The sequence below is a fragment of the Bos javanicus genome, chromosome 4 (genome assembly GCF_032452875.1).
Source record: "Bos javanicus breed banteng chromosome 4, ARS-OSU_banteng_1.0, whole genome shotgun sequence".
NCBI classification, from domain to species: Eukaryota; Metazoa; Chordata; class Mammalia; order Artiodactyla; family Bovidae; genus Bos; species Bos javanicus.
In genome coordinates, this window is record NC_083871.1 from 50,177,880 (window position 1) to 50,193,950 (window position 16,071).

At 39.9% G+C, this 16,071-nt stretch overlaps 1 protein-coding gene and 1 long non-coding RNA gene across 6 annotated transcripts in view; one reads left to right on the forward strand and one right to left on the reverse strand.

Moving 5' to 3' along the window:
- Window positions 1-13,166, reverse strand: part of PNPLA8 (patatin like phospholipase domain containing 8) — a 50,559-nt gene extending 37,393 nt beyond the window's left edge. The window contains exons 1-4 of one of the 5 annotated variants that reach the window (XM_061414010.1): window positions 13,074-13,162; window positions 7,835-7,974; window positions 3,123-4,137; window positions 2,846-2,995 (exon numbers count right to left, since the gene is read on the reverse strand). In XM_061414010.1, coding sequence (XP_061269994.1) covers window positions 2,846-2,995; window positions 3,123-4,028 — 1,056 coding nt within the window. In that variant the 5' untranslated portion in view covers window positions 4,029-4,137; window positions 7,835-7,974; window positions 13,074-13,162. Of the gene's footprint in view, window positions 1-2,845; window positions 2,996-3,122; window positions 4,275-7,834; window positions 7,975-8,353; window positions 8,931-12,619; window positions 12,712-13,073 lie in introns of those variants that run through there. The other 4 variants (XM_061414011.1, XM_061414007.1, XM_061414006.1 and 1 more) reach the window with 4 other exon arrangements.
- A 164-nt stretch (window positions 13,167-13,330) lies between these two features.
- LOC133246066 (uncharacterized) lies at window positions 13,331-14,724 on the forward strand. Its single transcript, XR_009735889.1, has 2 exons — window positions 13,331-13,579; window positions 14,483-14,724. It is a non-coding gene; the product is annotated as an uncharacterized LOC133246066 (long non-coding RNA).
- The last annotated feature ends 1,347 nt before the right edge of the window (window positions 14,725-16,071 follow it).

Sequence of the window (16,071 nt, forward strand, 5' to 3'; positions counted from 1 at the left end):
TTTTCCAAAAGATACATCCCAGAAGTACTATTCCTAAATATTTCCAAAGAGGAAGCTATCCAAATGTCCACTACATTGCACTATATTCATACAACAGAATACATAACAATGAGAATAAATGTTCCTTAGCTACACTCATCAGTATAAAGGTTCTCACAAACATAATGCTGATGGGGGTGGGGGGACATAAAAGAGCACATTCTGTATCATTCCATTTATATAACAAGCAGAAAGAGGTACTACTCATCTATACTGCTAGAAAACTGGTCAATCTTTTTAAAGAATGATTGGAAGGGAGCATAAAGAGGCTTTTAGAAACATTCTGTTTCTTAACTGGGGTGGTCGTTATATAGATGTGTTCAATTTTTGAAAATGTATGGAGCTGTATACTTATGTATATTTTCTCTGTATAATATTTTTACAAAAATTTCAAAAAAGACACAAGCAACAGCTTGAAGGGCACCCTACTAGTCAAAGTTAAAATAAATCACACATTAAAAAAAAGGATGGGGGAAAGATTATGGAAACACAACTTATGAAAAATTATGAGTTAATAATGATAATAAAAAGAAAAAAACACCAAGAATTCATCTCACCACTGAAGCAGCTTTTAGAGCAAACTCTTTACTTTGAAAACTGGTGACTAAGTAGAATGAAATTACGCATTTCTTTTATTTTTCCTGCAACATTGATTTCTGAGAGTAACCAAATAGCTTTAGATGGGCGAAGAAATCTCCACTTTTACAGGAAAATGTCAATTATAAGGCAGAAGGAATGACAGAATTAGAAATTTATCATTCTGAAACCCTAATAAAATGACAAGTTTTGGAAACAATTAGATTAACAGTTGGTGGACTGATACTTCTAGCCTAACTGTACAGTGAAAAGATAAGACTGTAATCTTCCAAATTCAGTGATCAACCTTAGCATTACTAATTGTTGTTCAACCAATTATGTTTTGACATGATGCAACATGAGGTGCATAATATCATCTACAGTATACTCCAACAAGAAAACGCTCAATGCAATCAAGTCTTTATATTTAAATTCCAATGTGCAAGAAACAAAAAGGAAGAAGGAACACATCAACAATACCAACAAAAAGGAAGCCAGGTAAATTCGGAAGGTTAGCCACTCTACAAGAAAATATGTATCACATTTCTCCAAGGTATTGAAGGGTCCCTAGATTTAAGGTCAGTTATGAGTTCTCAAAGTTTCTATTAACAAAACAGGTCACAACAGACTAAAACTGAAAACTATCCAGAAATCCATCAACACTACCATGAGTAAATAAGCTACAATACATTCACACAATGGGATAAGAAAGAAATAAGAATGAATGACCTACAACCACCCACAACAATGTAAAAGATTCCTACCAGTGTGCTGAGTGACAGAAACAACAGTTTACATAATGTACAAAAACAGACAAAACTAATTTGTGATCCCTTTTTTGGGAGACTGTGACTGAAATGGGGTCCAAGGGAGACTTCTGCAGTGCTGACAAATTCTGCTTTTCATCTGGGTGCTGGCTATGTAAAGGTGTATGGAAACTCATTGAGCTTTATAATTGCATGTGTATCATATTTCAATAAAATGTTTTTCTTAAAAAGTTCATTAAAGTATGCATCTTTATCTTAGAGGTTTGCTTTCAGTGTATCACCTAAATGTTAAAATGACTTAAAAGCATATCCATATTTGAAAAATTTATCTTTTAGATAAGAGATTACATATATATGAAAGATAATTCCAAATTCTATGAACATGATATTCTAAAGTTTAGCTATTACAATATATGCATTGTATGAAATTTCAGAGGGAAAATTAATTTAAAATGTGTAACTCTTTAGCAAGATTGTTATCAAACTGCTGAATAAATATGAACTAAGTTAACTGACAGTTTTCTGGATGGCAAGTAAAAAATACGCACTGATGGATCTCTAACAAAATATTAATGCTGTCTATTCTTTATATGACATGTCCAAATTGTTAATTATATGTTACTAATAATCTTAGTACAGAGGTAAAGAGACATCATTCACATTTTATGGTATTTCAGGGCTTCCCAGGTGGCACTAGTGGTAAAGAACCTGCCTGCCAATGCAGGAGACATGAGACAGGTTCCATCCCTGGGTCAAGAAGATCCCCTGGAGAAGGGAATGACAACCCACTCCAGTACTCTTGTCTGGAGAATTCCATAGACAGAGGAGCCTGGCAGGCTACCATCCGTGGGGTCGTGAAGAGTCAGACACAACTGAAGCAACTTAGCACACATGCTAGCATGAAAACAGTCTACTTAAGTAGATCTAAATTATTTTCACTGTTTTATATTTGAAAAAACTGAGGCAAAGAAAATCTATTTGTTTTATTAATAGAATCACAAGTTCAACTGCCAATAAGATCATAAAAATTTTTAGACTTTCAAATACAGAAAGATCATGAAATAAAAACATGCAGTTGTTTTACTTATGAATTACAAACTCCTGTCCAAAGAGTAGCTGCATAACATAAACACTTAACATTGCATTTAAGAAAACCTTGGTAGCTATTAGGCAATTCAACTAATACACTGAGATATATCTTCTATTTTAAAATGGTGGAAGTATCTTAAAAGTATAGATATGAATACTAAGAGCATAACATATTACAGAAGAAAAATGACCATTTAGTGCAATGCATATCACAGAATAAATGGGTAATTACTGAGTATGTAAAACACCACACACATGATAAAACCACAAAAATGTTTAAACAGAAAAATGAAAGGTGTCTCCTTCCCCATTTCAGAAGGCGTACTAGTACTTTTATTCCAAGAAAAAACCAGATTAAAGGTAATCAAAATTACCTTAACAGCCACTCCTTTTCCCTCAGGAAATTCTAGAAGATGGAAAGTCAGTTCTTCAACCCTATTAATGCAGAGCCTTGGGTCAGTTGTTCTTCTTAATGCTTGAACTAACGCCCGAGTTCTGTTATCAATACTCACTCTGGCAATGATCTGCAAAGACATATTAAAATATGTATGATTCAAGTATGAAAACTGCTCCAGTGATACCAACAGATGATCAAAGTTCTTAAATCACAGTAGGAAATGAAACTTAAAATCACAATGAATAACAACTTGCCTTTTCTCGCTGAAGAGATAACCGCCTTTTCTCCTCTGCGTTTTTGTCTTTGCTGACAGCCTGCTCAGCTTTTGTCGCCTCTTCCTGGTCTTCTAACTGACTCTTTGAATCATACTTTAGTTTGGGGACAAGTCCACCAATATAACCACCTACTAAGGCTTGTACACCTTCCGTGGGACGAGACAGAAAGTTAGCAATACTCTGTTTAGTAGAAATGGGAAGAACCTCAGGTGTTCCACTGGGACTTCCAGGCTTGTCCTCAGAATATAAAGAAGCTTCTGAATCTAGCTTCTTATCAGACAGGATGCCAGGATCTGGAGAACTGGGTTTCTCATCTTCAACCTTTTTAAGTTCAAGTTCTGATTTTTCCTGGAAATGTTGATCTTCCTTCTGTTGAGACATTTTTTCCTCACGCTTGAAGTATGAATTAATATGACTTGACAAAAAGTAGAATGACTCTCCAAATTTTGTGGTTATATTACTTGTGTAATGAAAAAGGCTTGGTTTACCTATACCGTCTTTCTCTATAACCTGACTTTCCTTTGCTGGAATAGAACTCTTTTCTGCTGACTTGTCACTATACTTTTTCAGAAACTTGATGGTTTGTTTAACGCTTTTCTGTTTTAACCAACCGCTATCTGTCACTTTTCTTAATATTCGAGAACTTGGCTTAAGTTGAGCTAAACGAGAGATCATTTCATTTTGTTTGCCAAAAACAGCCTTTGAAACAGAGTTCAAAGTATTTTTAATACGGGACATACGAGGGCTCACTTTCGTAAGTCCCTTGGGAGCAGAAGTGCTAAGTCTCAAGATTCCAAGATGTAAACCATGGTGGCTTAGGGGGGAACAGTGCTTACTGCAAGAATGAGCTTCACTTTTGGTCCATTTACATCTTATTCTGCTCATATGAACACCTCTCTGTAGACTGATGTGGCTTATCCTCCAGTAATGTTCAGGTGAGCACAAGAAAGGCAGCTGCTTGCTCCTCTGCTTCCCACAAAGACTTCTCGCATTACTAAGGAGGTAAATATAATATAAATCTATAGTCAAATTAATAGACATAACTTAAAAATTACTTATTTTCTATACGTTATGACTTTCACTTCATTCCTGAATGCTTCATTTAAGAAATGCCATAATTCATGGTCTTACCTAAAATGGCAAGAAAAAAAAAAAAAAAAAGATTAGGATTCAAGGTAAAACTGAAGTTGGGGAAGAGATAAAATATATTACATTACTTGAACTAAACTCAGGAACTTGTCTCAAAAGAAGATAGGACAATATATTTTCATGATGGCAATAGAGATTTCATTTTTAAGCAAATAGAAGGTAATTAGTGTTTTAGTATAGAAATCAATGAGAAAAGAAGTGAATAGTAGGATGTTTCATGGAAACTAATTTAGAGAAGCTACCGGATAAATAAGGTCTCCTACAACACAAAACCGAACATGCAACTGTGAAACAAAATCTATATTCATGGTAAGACAAGGAAAACTTAAACATAAAAGTTCTTCTCTGCCCCTTGGCCTCCTTTCTACCTGCACTCTCTGCCTACCACACCTCCCCCACCAGCAGGAATACCTGCTCCACATTCACAGCAACATTCTCCCAACATCAGCAAGACAGAACATCTTTTCTTGACCTTGTAAAGGGCCACATGACCCGCTGTGCTGGTACTTAAGTCTGGATTACGCAAACTGTCGATATACATTATTTTATGTACAGCCCTCGGTTTCAAAACATCTTATATACACTGTGTCTCAACTTCTAACAGCTGGAACAGTTCTCAGAGTTTTCTGAGATACTCTTCCTGGGTTATAATCCTCAAATTTGGCTCAAATAAAATCTCCCAATTCTTTCTTAGACCTGCTGATTAATTTTTCATTGACACAATTTAAATATTCTACTGTTTTTCTTCTTTATTATTAAAGTCTTATCTAGTTTATGTGACACTAGACTTTAAGTTCTTCGAGGACAATAGTCAAGTCTCATACTCCTATTCACTGCAAACCATTTATAGAATATTTAATCTGAAACTTAGTCCCCCTGAAACCGAGTTCCTCTGTCGAATTTATTAACCTCTATCCAAAATGCTATTCTCCTGTCCAACACCTGTTCCCTTCAGGATTGAGGCATATCAAAGAAAAGGGGGGACTGAAACCAACCAGGACCCTATGGGACCCTCCCATGCATGAAAGCCTGTGTCTCCAATTTCTTGTTAGTAAGAAAAAGGCCTTCAGCCTCTGAGACCCTCCCTGAGTTCCAAAGGGCAGATTCAAACAGTTAATTAAGAGAGTGAGGGAATGCAGAAAGAGACATCAGTGCAGAGATGGGACAGGGTCCTGGTTCATCCTGGGGGGATGTATATAACAATCTTACAGAAATCTCTGAGTTCTTCTACAGGAACTAAGGCCCCTCCCCGGGAAGACGATAGTAATGGCAGGCTGAGCACAAGCCCTAAGACCCCAGACTGGCTGGAACCAGAAAGCTGATGACTGAGATTCCTGGGACACCATTTTGTCACCTCAACCTATCAGAAGAGGCCTCCCCACAAATTTTGCTTATAAAATCTCTTCCCCTAAACCCATCAGAGTTCAGGTCTTTTGAGCAGGTGCTGCCAGCTTTATGGCTCTTGCAATAAACCCTTCTCCCACTCCAAACGTGGACATTTCAGTTTGTCTGGCCTCACTGTGTGTTGGGCACACATTCAACAACTTGATGCCAGATATAGTCCTAAATGCTGAGACCACAAAGAGGATACCAAGAAACTTTCAGTCTAGAGCTTGAGATAGCTTGTAAAGATTTCACGGTCTAGTAGTGACTGCTCATTTAATCAAAGAAGTCAGACTAGAATAAACTACGTGCATACATGCTAAGTCGCTTCAGTAGAGTCTAACTCCTTGAGACCCTATGGACTGTCCGTGGGATTTTTTTAGGCAAGAGTACTAGAGTGGGTTGCCACACCTTCTCCAAAACTATGTGCAACACCTAATAGACAAGGGGCTCATAACCACAACATAAATGCCATTTAAAACAGATATTCTGTTCTTTCAATTGGTAAAATGCAAATAGCTGATAATATCCAGTACTGATAATAACCTGGGGAAATGGGACACAGAGGGCTACCTGACGGAATTTAATGAATTTTTAATAGCTATCTATCAAAATTTTAAAGGCACATGTTCTTTGATTAGTAATTCCAGTAATTCCACCATAAAGAATCTATCCTACAGAAATAACTGCACAGGAGTACAGGTACATACACACATTCTTTGCCACACTGCTTGAAATATCAAAACACTGATCAACAACTCTTAAGTGTCTTCTAGAAAAGGATGGTTAAATAGATTACAGTACATAACATATAATACAATGAATTACAATATAATGTTACATAGCAGTTAGGAACTAGATGATCCAATGTATCCAATGTATATATCCTTTATATACAGTATAGAGAGGAAGGCAAACTGCAATAACATATGTAGGAATATCATACACACAAGGATACACAGATGTAGACACAAAGGTATTATGTAATACAAGAAAACAAAAACCTATATATGCAGCTGAAATCTGTGGCTACACACACACACACATTCTGAAAGGGTAAGCATCTGTTTGTTTATTCCTGTGAACTGAGATGTGGAATTGAAAAAGAAGGGCTTTCGAGAGAAGGGCTTTGGAGAAGGGCTTTTACTTTTGGATGGATTCTATTATTTACAAAGAGAAAGCATCATATTTGTAATTTAAGAAAACAATGCAATGCACTTTAACAGATGGTACTGTATGAATGGAAGACACAAAGAGTAGACATCCAGGTCAGTCTGAAAAAAAAAGATGCGATGCTGAAAACTGGGCAAAAAAGTAATTCATCACATGGTAAAAGATCAGAGAGGAAGGAGAGAATTCTAAATAATGGGGAAAACAAACACAAACAAACAAAAAAAAGCATTTAAGAAAGTACACACAATATAAGCAAAAATTGCAAGCAGTCAATTCTTTCTAAGACCTGGAGCCACTAATGAGGGACAGGCCAAAGGTGATACTGCAAAGACAGGAGGAGCCAGATTATGAAGGGTCTGACAATCTTAGCAAAGAGATTAAAGATCAAACTGTCAATGAACTATGTTAAGCAAAGGAATGACATTAGGAAGATGCTGCCAGCAGATCTCTGACAGATGGAGTAAGGGGACAAGACTATGAATGACAGGAACCAAGAACCCATTGTGATTCTTCAGAAGATAGTCTGAACTAACATCTTTCCAAATTGCACGTGAGCATACTACTTTAAAATCTGTAGAGGGGAGGAAAGAAAAAAAGCAAACCTATGTGCCTTGCTGGCTCTTCTGTACCCCTCAGGATGTGCAGTCAATGTAATAAGCTGAATTAACACACAAGTTCCACCATCCCCAACACAGAAATACATGATAAAATACATCTAAAGGACTCGTGGATAAAAAAGCTATACTCAAAACTAATAATGGACTCCTGTAATTCAACAACAAAAATCAATTAAAAAATGGGCAAAGGACTTGAAGAGATGAAAGACATCATCTTTCTCCAAAGATGACATTCAGTAAATTTAAGCACAAGAAAAGATGAAAAACATGACTGATATGAGAGAAATACAAATCAAAACCAACTGAGGTATTATCCCACACTTATCAGGATGGCTATTACCAAAGAAAGAAAAGAAAAGAAAAAAATACCTGAGAAATAAATTCTGTTGTTTAAACCAAAAAACAGAACAAAACAAAAATGCCAGAAAATATTAAGTGTTGATAAAGATGTGGAGAAGCTGAGCACTGAACCGGAGCGCTGTTGGTGGAACTGGAAAATGCTGTAGTCACTATGGAAAATAGTAAAACACAACATTATAAATCAACTACACTTCAATAAAAGTTAAAAAACAAAAAACCAGTATACCAATTCCTCACAATATTAATATAGACCTACCATAAGATCCAGTGATCCTAGGTATATATTCAAAGAAACTGAAAACAGGGACTTAAAAAGTGTGCACACCGATGTGTATCACAGCACTCATAACAGCAGAGGTGGGAACCATCCAAATGTGCACCAGTTAAATAAACAAAATGTGGTATATGCACACAATGGGCTGTTACGCAGACTGGAGAAGGAAGGAAATCCCCCCAAGCGCTAACGTGGATGACCCTTGAGGACATTAGGCAAAATAAAACGAACAAGTACTATATGACTCCACTTACATGAGAGCTCTAGAACAGTCAAATTCACCGAGACAGACAGCAGAATGATGGTTACAGGGCTAGAGGAATGGGACAGAGGGGAATTGTTTACTGGGTAGGGTTTCAGTTCTACAAGATGAAAAAGTACTGGAAATTTGTTTCATGACAATGTGAATCTACTGGATGCCACTGAACTATACACTTAAAAATGATTAACATATTAAATTTTATTATTTTTTTTACAATAAAGTTTTTTTAAAAAAGAAACCCCCAATAAAACAAAACCAACAGTGGAAAACCCACGGTTGAAGAGGCATCACATACCTGGATCTGCAGTCACATTTCCTTTAAGGTGCATTGACTAAGCAATGGAAACTAGTCTGAGCTAGGGAACTCCATGTGGCCTCTGCTGAGTCCACTGAAACCACCGTGGAAGGACACTTCCGAAGCTCAGGCAAGAGACTCTCATTCAGCAACCCCCACTGAAGATGAACTCACAGTTAAAGAACCATCACTGCAAGAGACTACTGGCAAGTACAGCCAACAAGAAAAAGTGTAACCGAGATTAGAAATAATAGAAAATAAAGTAAGTAGCTTTAAGGCATTCAGTGATAGAACAAAAATAAGGAAGCAAAAAAAAAACAAAAAACTGTACAAAATGTACAGGAAGAGTAAAATTTTAGAAATGAAAATTCCAGCTGCAAGCTAGTTACTAGATGTTACTGTAATATGATGACAAAGAAAGGATGAAAATAAAGGAATAGGGGAAAATATATACCAAGGCCTATATAATCAAAAGAAAGCAAAAAGCACTTTAAAGCAAAAGCATTAAATAAGATTAAAAAGGCATACTATTTCATAGTAAAAGGAATAATCCATTTATTGAGAGTTATTAAACCTCAGTTTCCTAGGTCTTGGAGGACAAGACAACTTATTAACAAACAAGTAACTAATACAATGTCTAACAACAGATCAAGAAGTACCATGCAGAAAAATAAAGCTGGAGGCTGGGGAGAAAAGGGCCCAGGGAGGGCTATTTCAACTGATGTAGTCAGGAGAAGAATTGAGTTGACATGTTACTGGAGACCTGAATGAACCAAGTAAGCAAATTATTTCAAAGTGTCCAGGAAAATAGCACTCAAGACAGAGTAAAAAGCAACCAAAGCTTTGGAGACAGGAATGAACTTTGTCTATTCAGGAATAATAAGAATAAGCTAGTTAAAGGAAAGTAAGAAATAGGAAAAATGGTAGACATGGGTCCAAGAGTCAAGCAGAGAACAGAGCTATAAAAGCCAGGATTACAGTAAGGGATCTTCATTGTTTCTTTCCAATAAGAGATAATCCTCAAGACCAACTAGAATACACCTATCAACCTGGCAAAGAAATACAGCATAGAAAGCAAATCTGAAAAGGGGAACAATTAAGGGAAGTCTAGACAATCTCATGATCATACAATTTTAGAACACCCCTCTAGAAAGACAGTTATCAGGCCAAAACTGCCAAAAAGAGCTGTCAACAAAATCAACAAGCTGAATTTAACTGCTCCCAAATCACAACACTAGTAAATGCAGATAAGGGTTTGGAGAGCAAATTGAGCTGAGACAAAAGTTAGATTGCAAACAGATAAAGAAGGTAAACTGTAAAGTGCCATCATCAACTGAGAAAAGAGCAGGAGGACCAGACTCTATTTATCAGTTCAGTTCAGTTCAGTCGCTCAGTTGTGTCTGACTCTTTGCGACCCCATGAATCGCACCACGCCAGGCCTCCCTATCCATCACCAACTCCCGGAGTTCACTCAGACTCACGTCCATCGAGTCAGTGATGCCATCCAGCCATCTCATCCTCTGTCGTCCCCTTCTCCTCCTGCCCCCAATCCCTCCCAGCATCAGAGTCTTTTCCAGTGAGTCAACTCTTTGCATGCAGTGACCAAAGTACCGGAGTTTCAGCTTTAGCATCATTCATTCCAAAGAAATCCCAGGGCTGATCTCCTTGCAGTCCAAGGGACTCTCAAGAGTCTTCTCCAACACCACAGTTCAAAAGCATCAATTCTTCAGTGCTCAGCTTTCTTCACAGTCCAACTCTCACATCCATACATGACCACTGGAAAAACCATAGCCTTGAGTAGACAAACTTTGTTGGCAAAGTAATGTCTCTGCTTTTGAATATGCTATCTAGGTTGGTCATAACTTTCCTTCCAAGGAGCAAGCATCTTTTAATTTCATGGCTGCAGTCACCATCTGCAGTGATTTTGGAGCCCAGAAAAATAAAGTCTGACACTGTTTCCACTGTTTCCCCATCTATTTGCCATGAAGTGATGGGACCGGATGCCATGATCTTCGTTTTCTGAATGTTGAGCTTTAAGCCAACTTTTTCACTCTCCACATTCACTTTCATCAAGAGGCTTTTGAGTTCCTCTTCACTTTTTGCCATAAGGGTGGTGTCATCTGCATATCTGAGGTTATCGATATTTCTCTCGGCAATCTTGATTCCAGCTTGTGCTTCTTCCAGTCCAGTGTTTCTCATGATGTACTCTATTTATAGGACAGTACAAATACAGATGCAGGCACAAATAGAAGAGTGAGGCTTAGACCAGCCACTGGGGATGGAATGAAGTTATAACTAGAAGAAATTCAGGAACTGCTAGGTGGAGGCTCCGCTAAAGACGGAAAGAATTAATTTATGGGGGACTTCATTTGGTTATACTGCAATTATGCAGACATGAAGTGACAGAGGTTTGGACTGGATTAAGATAAAAGTACTATAATGGAGATGACTATTGCTCTGAGCCACACTTTGAAAATGGAGCAATCAACAAAACACAGCACTTGGTGACAGGAAAGAACAGGTTAAGGAGAAGGGGGTGTAAAGACAACTTAAGGGTTTTAATCAGAGAAACAGGGAAAATGCCATTTGTGGATATGAGATAGCTTGGAAGGGGGCCAATTTAATAAAAATTTCTTGGTTTTACAGAATACAGAAACAGTGGGGCATTCACATGGAGACTACAGGAACATAGGCTGTTGGATTTATGTTTGGAGTTACTAGCACAGTGACAGCAGAAATCATAAGACTGGATTTACCAAAGAAGGATATACACTTAATTCTTCTCCAGAATTTGGGGATCACAAAATTTGATAAAAGTTTCTCTTCCTCGTAAAAATGCTTATCTGTATATATACACTATATTTCCCAAGACATTTCAATATATTTACAGAAGTACTAAAGTAGTCCTTGGCTTTCAAATTTTAAAATTCTGGTGTAGCGAGAACAAGGGTAGAGCCTTGACAGCCATTCAGAGTTAGGAAGAGGCAGTTTGCCAAGCAGAAAAAAAAAAAAAAAACACAAGAGAAAAGACATCCAGAAAAGCTCAGGGCAATGGCAGGACGTCTGAAAAAGTACTGGACAGTGTGAATGAAATAAAATATAAGACGTGGGAAATAAAGGTCAGAACTAAGACATGACAGGAGGATGTCCCGCTAAGAGTTCTATGACCTTTTCACAAATATACGTTCCACACACCAAGCAGTAAGAACCCTTCCGCACAAATCCTCCGTCATTATTACTAAGCAAAAAAAACAACTCAAAAGATGTACCTTGATTAACTCTGCACTTGAAGCAAGTAAACATATAAACTAGTGAAAGTGATCTTTTCATCCAACTTGACTTGTTAAAAGGACACTGCTCTCAAGGTTTTAATTACGATCTGACCCAGGAACAGAGAAAAACAAGATCAACATCGAGAAAAAAGTTTAAGAAAAATGATGAAGAAAGAATATATTCTTACATTCAAAGCACAACTAATGTGCACAAGAGATTTGACATAAACAGCTACAATGGGCATTAAACTCTGGGGTCTCAGTGCACTAAACGTTTCTAAAACTCCCGGATTTAAAATTCTTTGTATTTCACTGTCTTAACAGCATTTCCTTGATACACTAAAACCTACTTTTGTCATTTTTGAAAGCTCAATAATCGGGACTGTAGATTGGGATGCAGTTCAAATGGGATGTTACCAGAAGTAAAAAGCACCACTTTAAATAGGATTATGTGATAGCTCCTCATCTAAGTTTTTCCTAGGTGTCACCACTTTTTATTTAAAGGTATCATAGTATTAGGTATAGAAACCAGTCTCCTCCCCGCATGATGATTTACATGACAGCGACTGGAAGCAGTGCAACACACCTTCACCTATTAAACAGCACACATCTGAAACCGACTAAGCAACAGGAGCTGGGGACAAAGTTCAGTGTGGGTGGGGTTACAAAGAAACTGCTGATAATTAAATACCTGGAGCAGCCGACTCATCAGGTGCACTGACAGTGGTGAATCACGTAGGCAGAGGAGGGACACGGTTTTGACAAGCAACCGGGAACTGTCGGAGCACCCACTGCCCACGGGAAGTCAGACAGACTCAGGGAACCTCGGCTGCGAGGCTCGGGGGTGGAACAGACAGCTCGGGGCTGAACCAGAAAAACCTAAACAGTCTGAGCCGTGCGGACCAGCAAAGCCCACCAGGCCAGAAGACGAGGAGACTATCGCGCACCCCTCAGACCTGGGACCTGCGGACCCTTCCGGTGCCCGGTCGCCTTCTGGAGCCCGGGTCCGGGCGTCTCCCCGCCCTCTCGCCGTGGAAGCGCCTTCCGAGGAGAGATAAGTCGCGGAGGGCCAAAGGAGTCCCCGGGGCGACCCGCAGCCTTCTCCCCTAGCCTACCGTCCCGCCGGCCCCCCACGGGCCACCTACCGGGATGCAGGCCGCAGCTACTTGGGCGGCAGGGGCGACGCGCCTTTTCCCCGTACGTGCATCCCCTCTGCCCGCCAGCATCAGCTGAGCTTCCAGCACAAACACCCGGGCAGCAGCTGGGGTGCAACCCTCCCCCAGCTCCGTCCCGCCCCAGCGGAAGTGACGCAGGGCGACCCGGGTCTACTCGCCGACCGGGGAGGAGCTCCTCCGCCTCCCTGAGGCCTCTGCCTGCCCGTCAGCCGCCGCTCCGCCCCCTCCCCAGACATGCGCAATAGAGCACTGCTGAGCGCTGGCGGGAGACGTGCGTGCGTGCACGCGCCTGCGGGCACCAGGAGAGGTGCCGCCTGGGGACCAGCCATGGGAGTTTCTTTGGCTCGGCGGGCTTGTGTGCGGGGCTCAGTACGCGATCAGCTGAGCTAAGCATCTATCTCCTCGTCTATTGAGATTTTGTCCGCTCTCCTTCAGGTTCTCGGAACCCAGGCTGCGTACCAAACGCCTGGAGGATGGTGAGCGGCATGGGCCGGGGTCCTAACCACTCTGCTGTCATCATTCCTGAGCTTCGCCACTTGGACTAAAAATCGCTGGAAAGCTCTTTCACATACGTTATCCTGTTGGAAGTCAGCCAGTAAAACCCCGCTACACTCTTCTTTCCAAAAGGTCCCACACTTAACACAGTGGTTTTTCAATCCTAACATTTTATGCCTACCAAATCTACAAATAGCCTATACAACCCATAAGGCAAATACAGCCTATGGCCTGTTTCTGTACGTCTGCAAAGTAAGAATGGGCTTTTCATTTTCAATCAGTTTAGTTCAGTTCAGTCGCTCAGTCGTGTCCGACTCTTTGCGACCCCATGAATCGCAGCACGCCAGGCCTCCCTGTCCATCACCAACTCCCGGAGTTCACTCAGACTCATGTCCATCGAGTCAGTGATGCCATCCAGCCATCTCATCCTCTGTCGTCCCCTTCTCCTCTTGCCCCCAGTCCCTCCCAGCATCAGAGTGTTTTCCAATGAGTCAACTCTTCGCATGAGGTGGCCTAAGTACTGGAGTTTCAGCTTCAGCATCATTCCTTCCAAAGAAATCCCAGGGCTGATCTCCTTTGGGGACTGGAATGCAAAAGTAGGAAGTCAAGAAACACCTGGAGTAACAGGCAAATTTGGCCTTGGAATAGTTACTGTAGCTTCCTTGTAATAAGTTGAGATTAGAAAACAGAAAAGCAGTCATTACTAACCTCAAAATGTTACCATGACAGAGTCTCTTTTCTCTAGACTTGTCATGTCTTGCATGGGTGAATGTTACTGCTTTAGTCCATATAAGATGATTGTGAAATGTTTAAGGAAGGAATTGTATGAGCTGTCACATACTGGGTGTTAGACTTACACCTTGTTTTTTCTTTTTAATTAAGAGGAAGAAGCCAGTTTGCCAGGCTCTTGGGGCACAAATGGCTGGATTATGTACATCATAATGCCTGATAAACCCTTGCAGTGCGTGATCTAGACAGCTTATTTAGCCATACTATAGTTAAAACGTACATGCACAAGCTAAGCTTTAGAGGCATATGGAAGTAACCTTAGTTTCAGAGAGACGTTCCTCCCTGTTGTTAAAAAAAATTATACTTGTTAAAACAATAAAGACTTTAGGACTTTTGCCATAGGTGTCAAGACTTTTGCAATTAGGGAAAGAGATTGGGCTGAATTACAAATACAACAAAGACAGTTGGAGATGTGTAGCCAAGGAGCAGAGGGGCAGGGGCCGGTGGGTGGAAAATTACTAAGAGGGGACGCCAAGGGTAGTGGTGATTCTTGCTAAAGCATTTTAACAAGATTCTTGCTAAATACTGACCAGTGTGACTAGATATCAAGGGTGGGAGATTTTCTCTAAACTGACTCAGCAGGATTCTTGATAAAATTGGACTTGGAAGACCAAAGACAGGACCTGGGGCAGAAGTCTTGATGGAAGAGGGCTCAGAGAAATCAAATTAAAGTTTGACAAATGAGAAAGTCTTTGTCACCATCCAATCATCCATCCCCCCCCACTTGTTTTCCTTCACTTCCTAATTTAGTCAGACTTTATCAAATATCTAAATTTTCCTCCATTGCCAAATTTTTTTAAAAACTCTGAATTCTTCTCCTTTACTCTTTCTTCCCCATAACTTTAACCATCCTGAAGTCTGAGGATCTTAGTGGAGGATCTCTCAAGTCTTTCCATTGCTCTATATCTTGGCCTCCATTGCTTTAGTTTAAGCTTTCATCCTCAATCTCGTTAAACTGGGTTTCCAGCCTGTGAAGTGAAGTGAAGTGGAAGTCGCTCAGTCATGTCCGACTCTTTGTGACCCCATGGACTGTAGCAAACCAGGCTCCTGCATCCATGGGATTTTCCAGGCAAGAGTACTGGAGTAGGTTGCCATTTCCTTCTCCAGAGGTTCTTTCTGACCCAGGGATCAAACCCGGGTCTCCTGCATTGTAGACAGATGCTTTACTGTCTGAGCCACCAGGGAAATCCTGTAACTGACCTCCAACCCAGAGTTATTCTCTTCTGGGAAGCCAAGGTAATCTTTCTAAAGTGCAAGTCCAATCACGTGATTTCACTGATTAAAAAGTTTATGCTTCATCTTCATGGAATCAAGTGCAGGGCATGATAGGCTTCAAGCCTGACGAGCTTCCAGCCTTAATTTCACTACTTTCCCCTTGCTCTTTACCCTCTGGCCACACTTTGTTGTTCAGTCGCCCAATCGTGTCCGACTCTTTGTGACCTCAAAGACTGGCCATAGTTATGGTTCCTCAAATACCCTGTGCTTTTTTATGCTTCAGTACTTTTGCTCATACCTCCTTCAAAACTAGAAAAGCTTACAAAACTAAACATACTCTTACTATACAATCCAACAATTGTTATTCTTGGTATTTACCTGAAGGAGTTGGCAACCTGTGTGAACACAAAAGCCTGCATGTACATGTTTATAGCAGCTTTATTCATAATTGCCCAAACTTGGAAGTAGC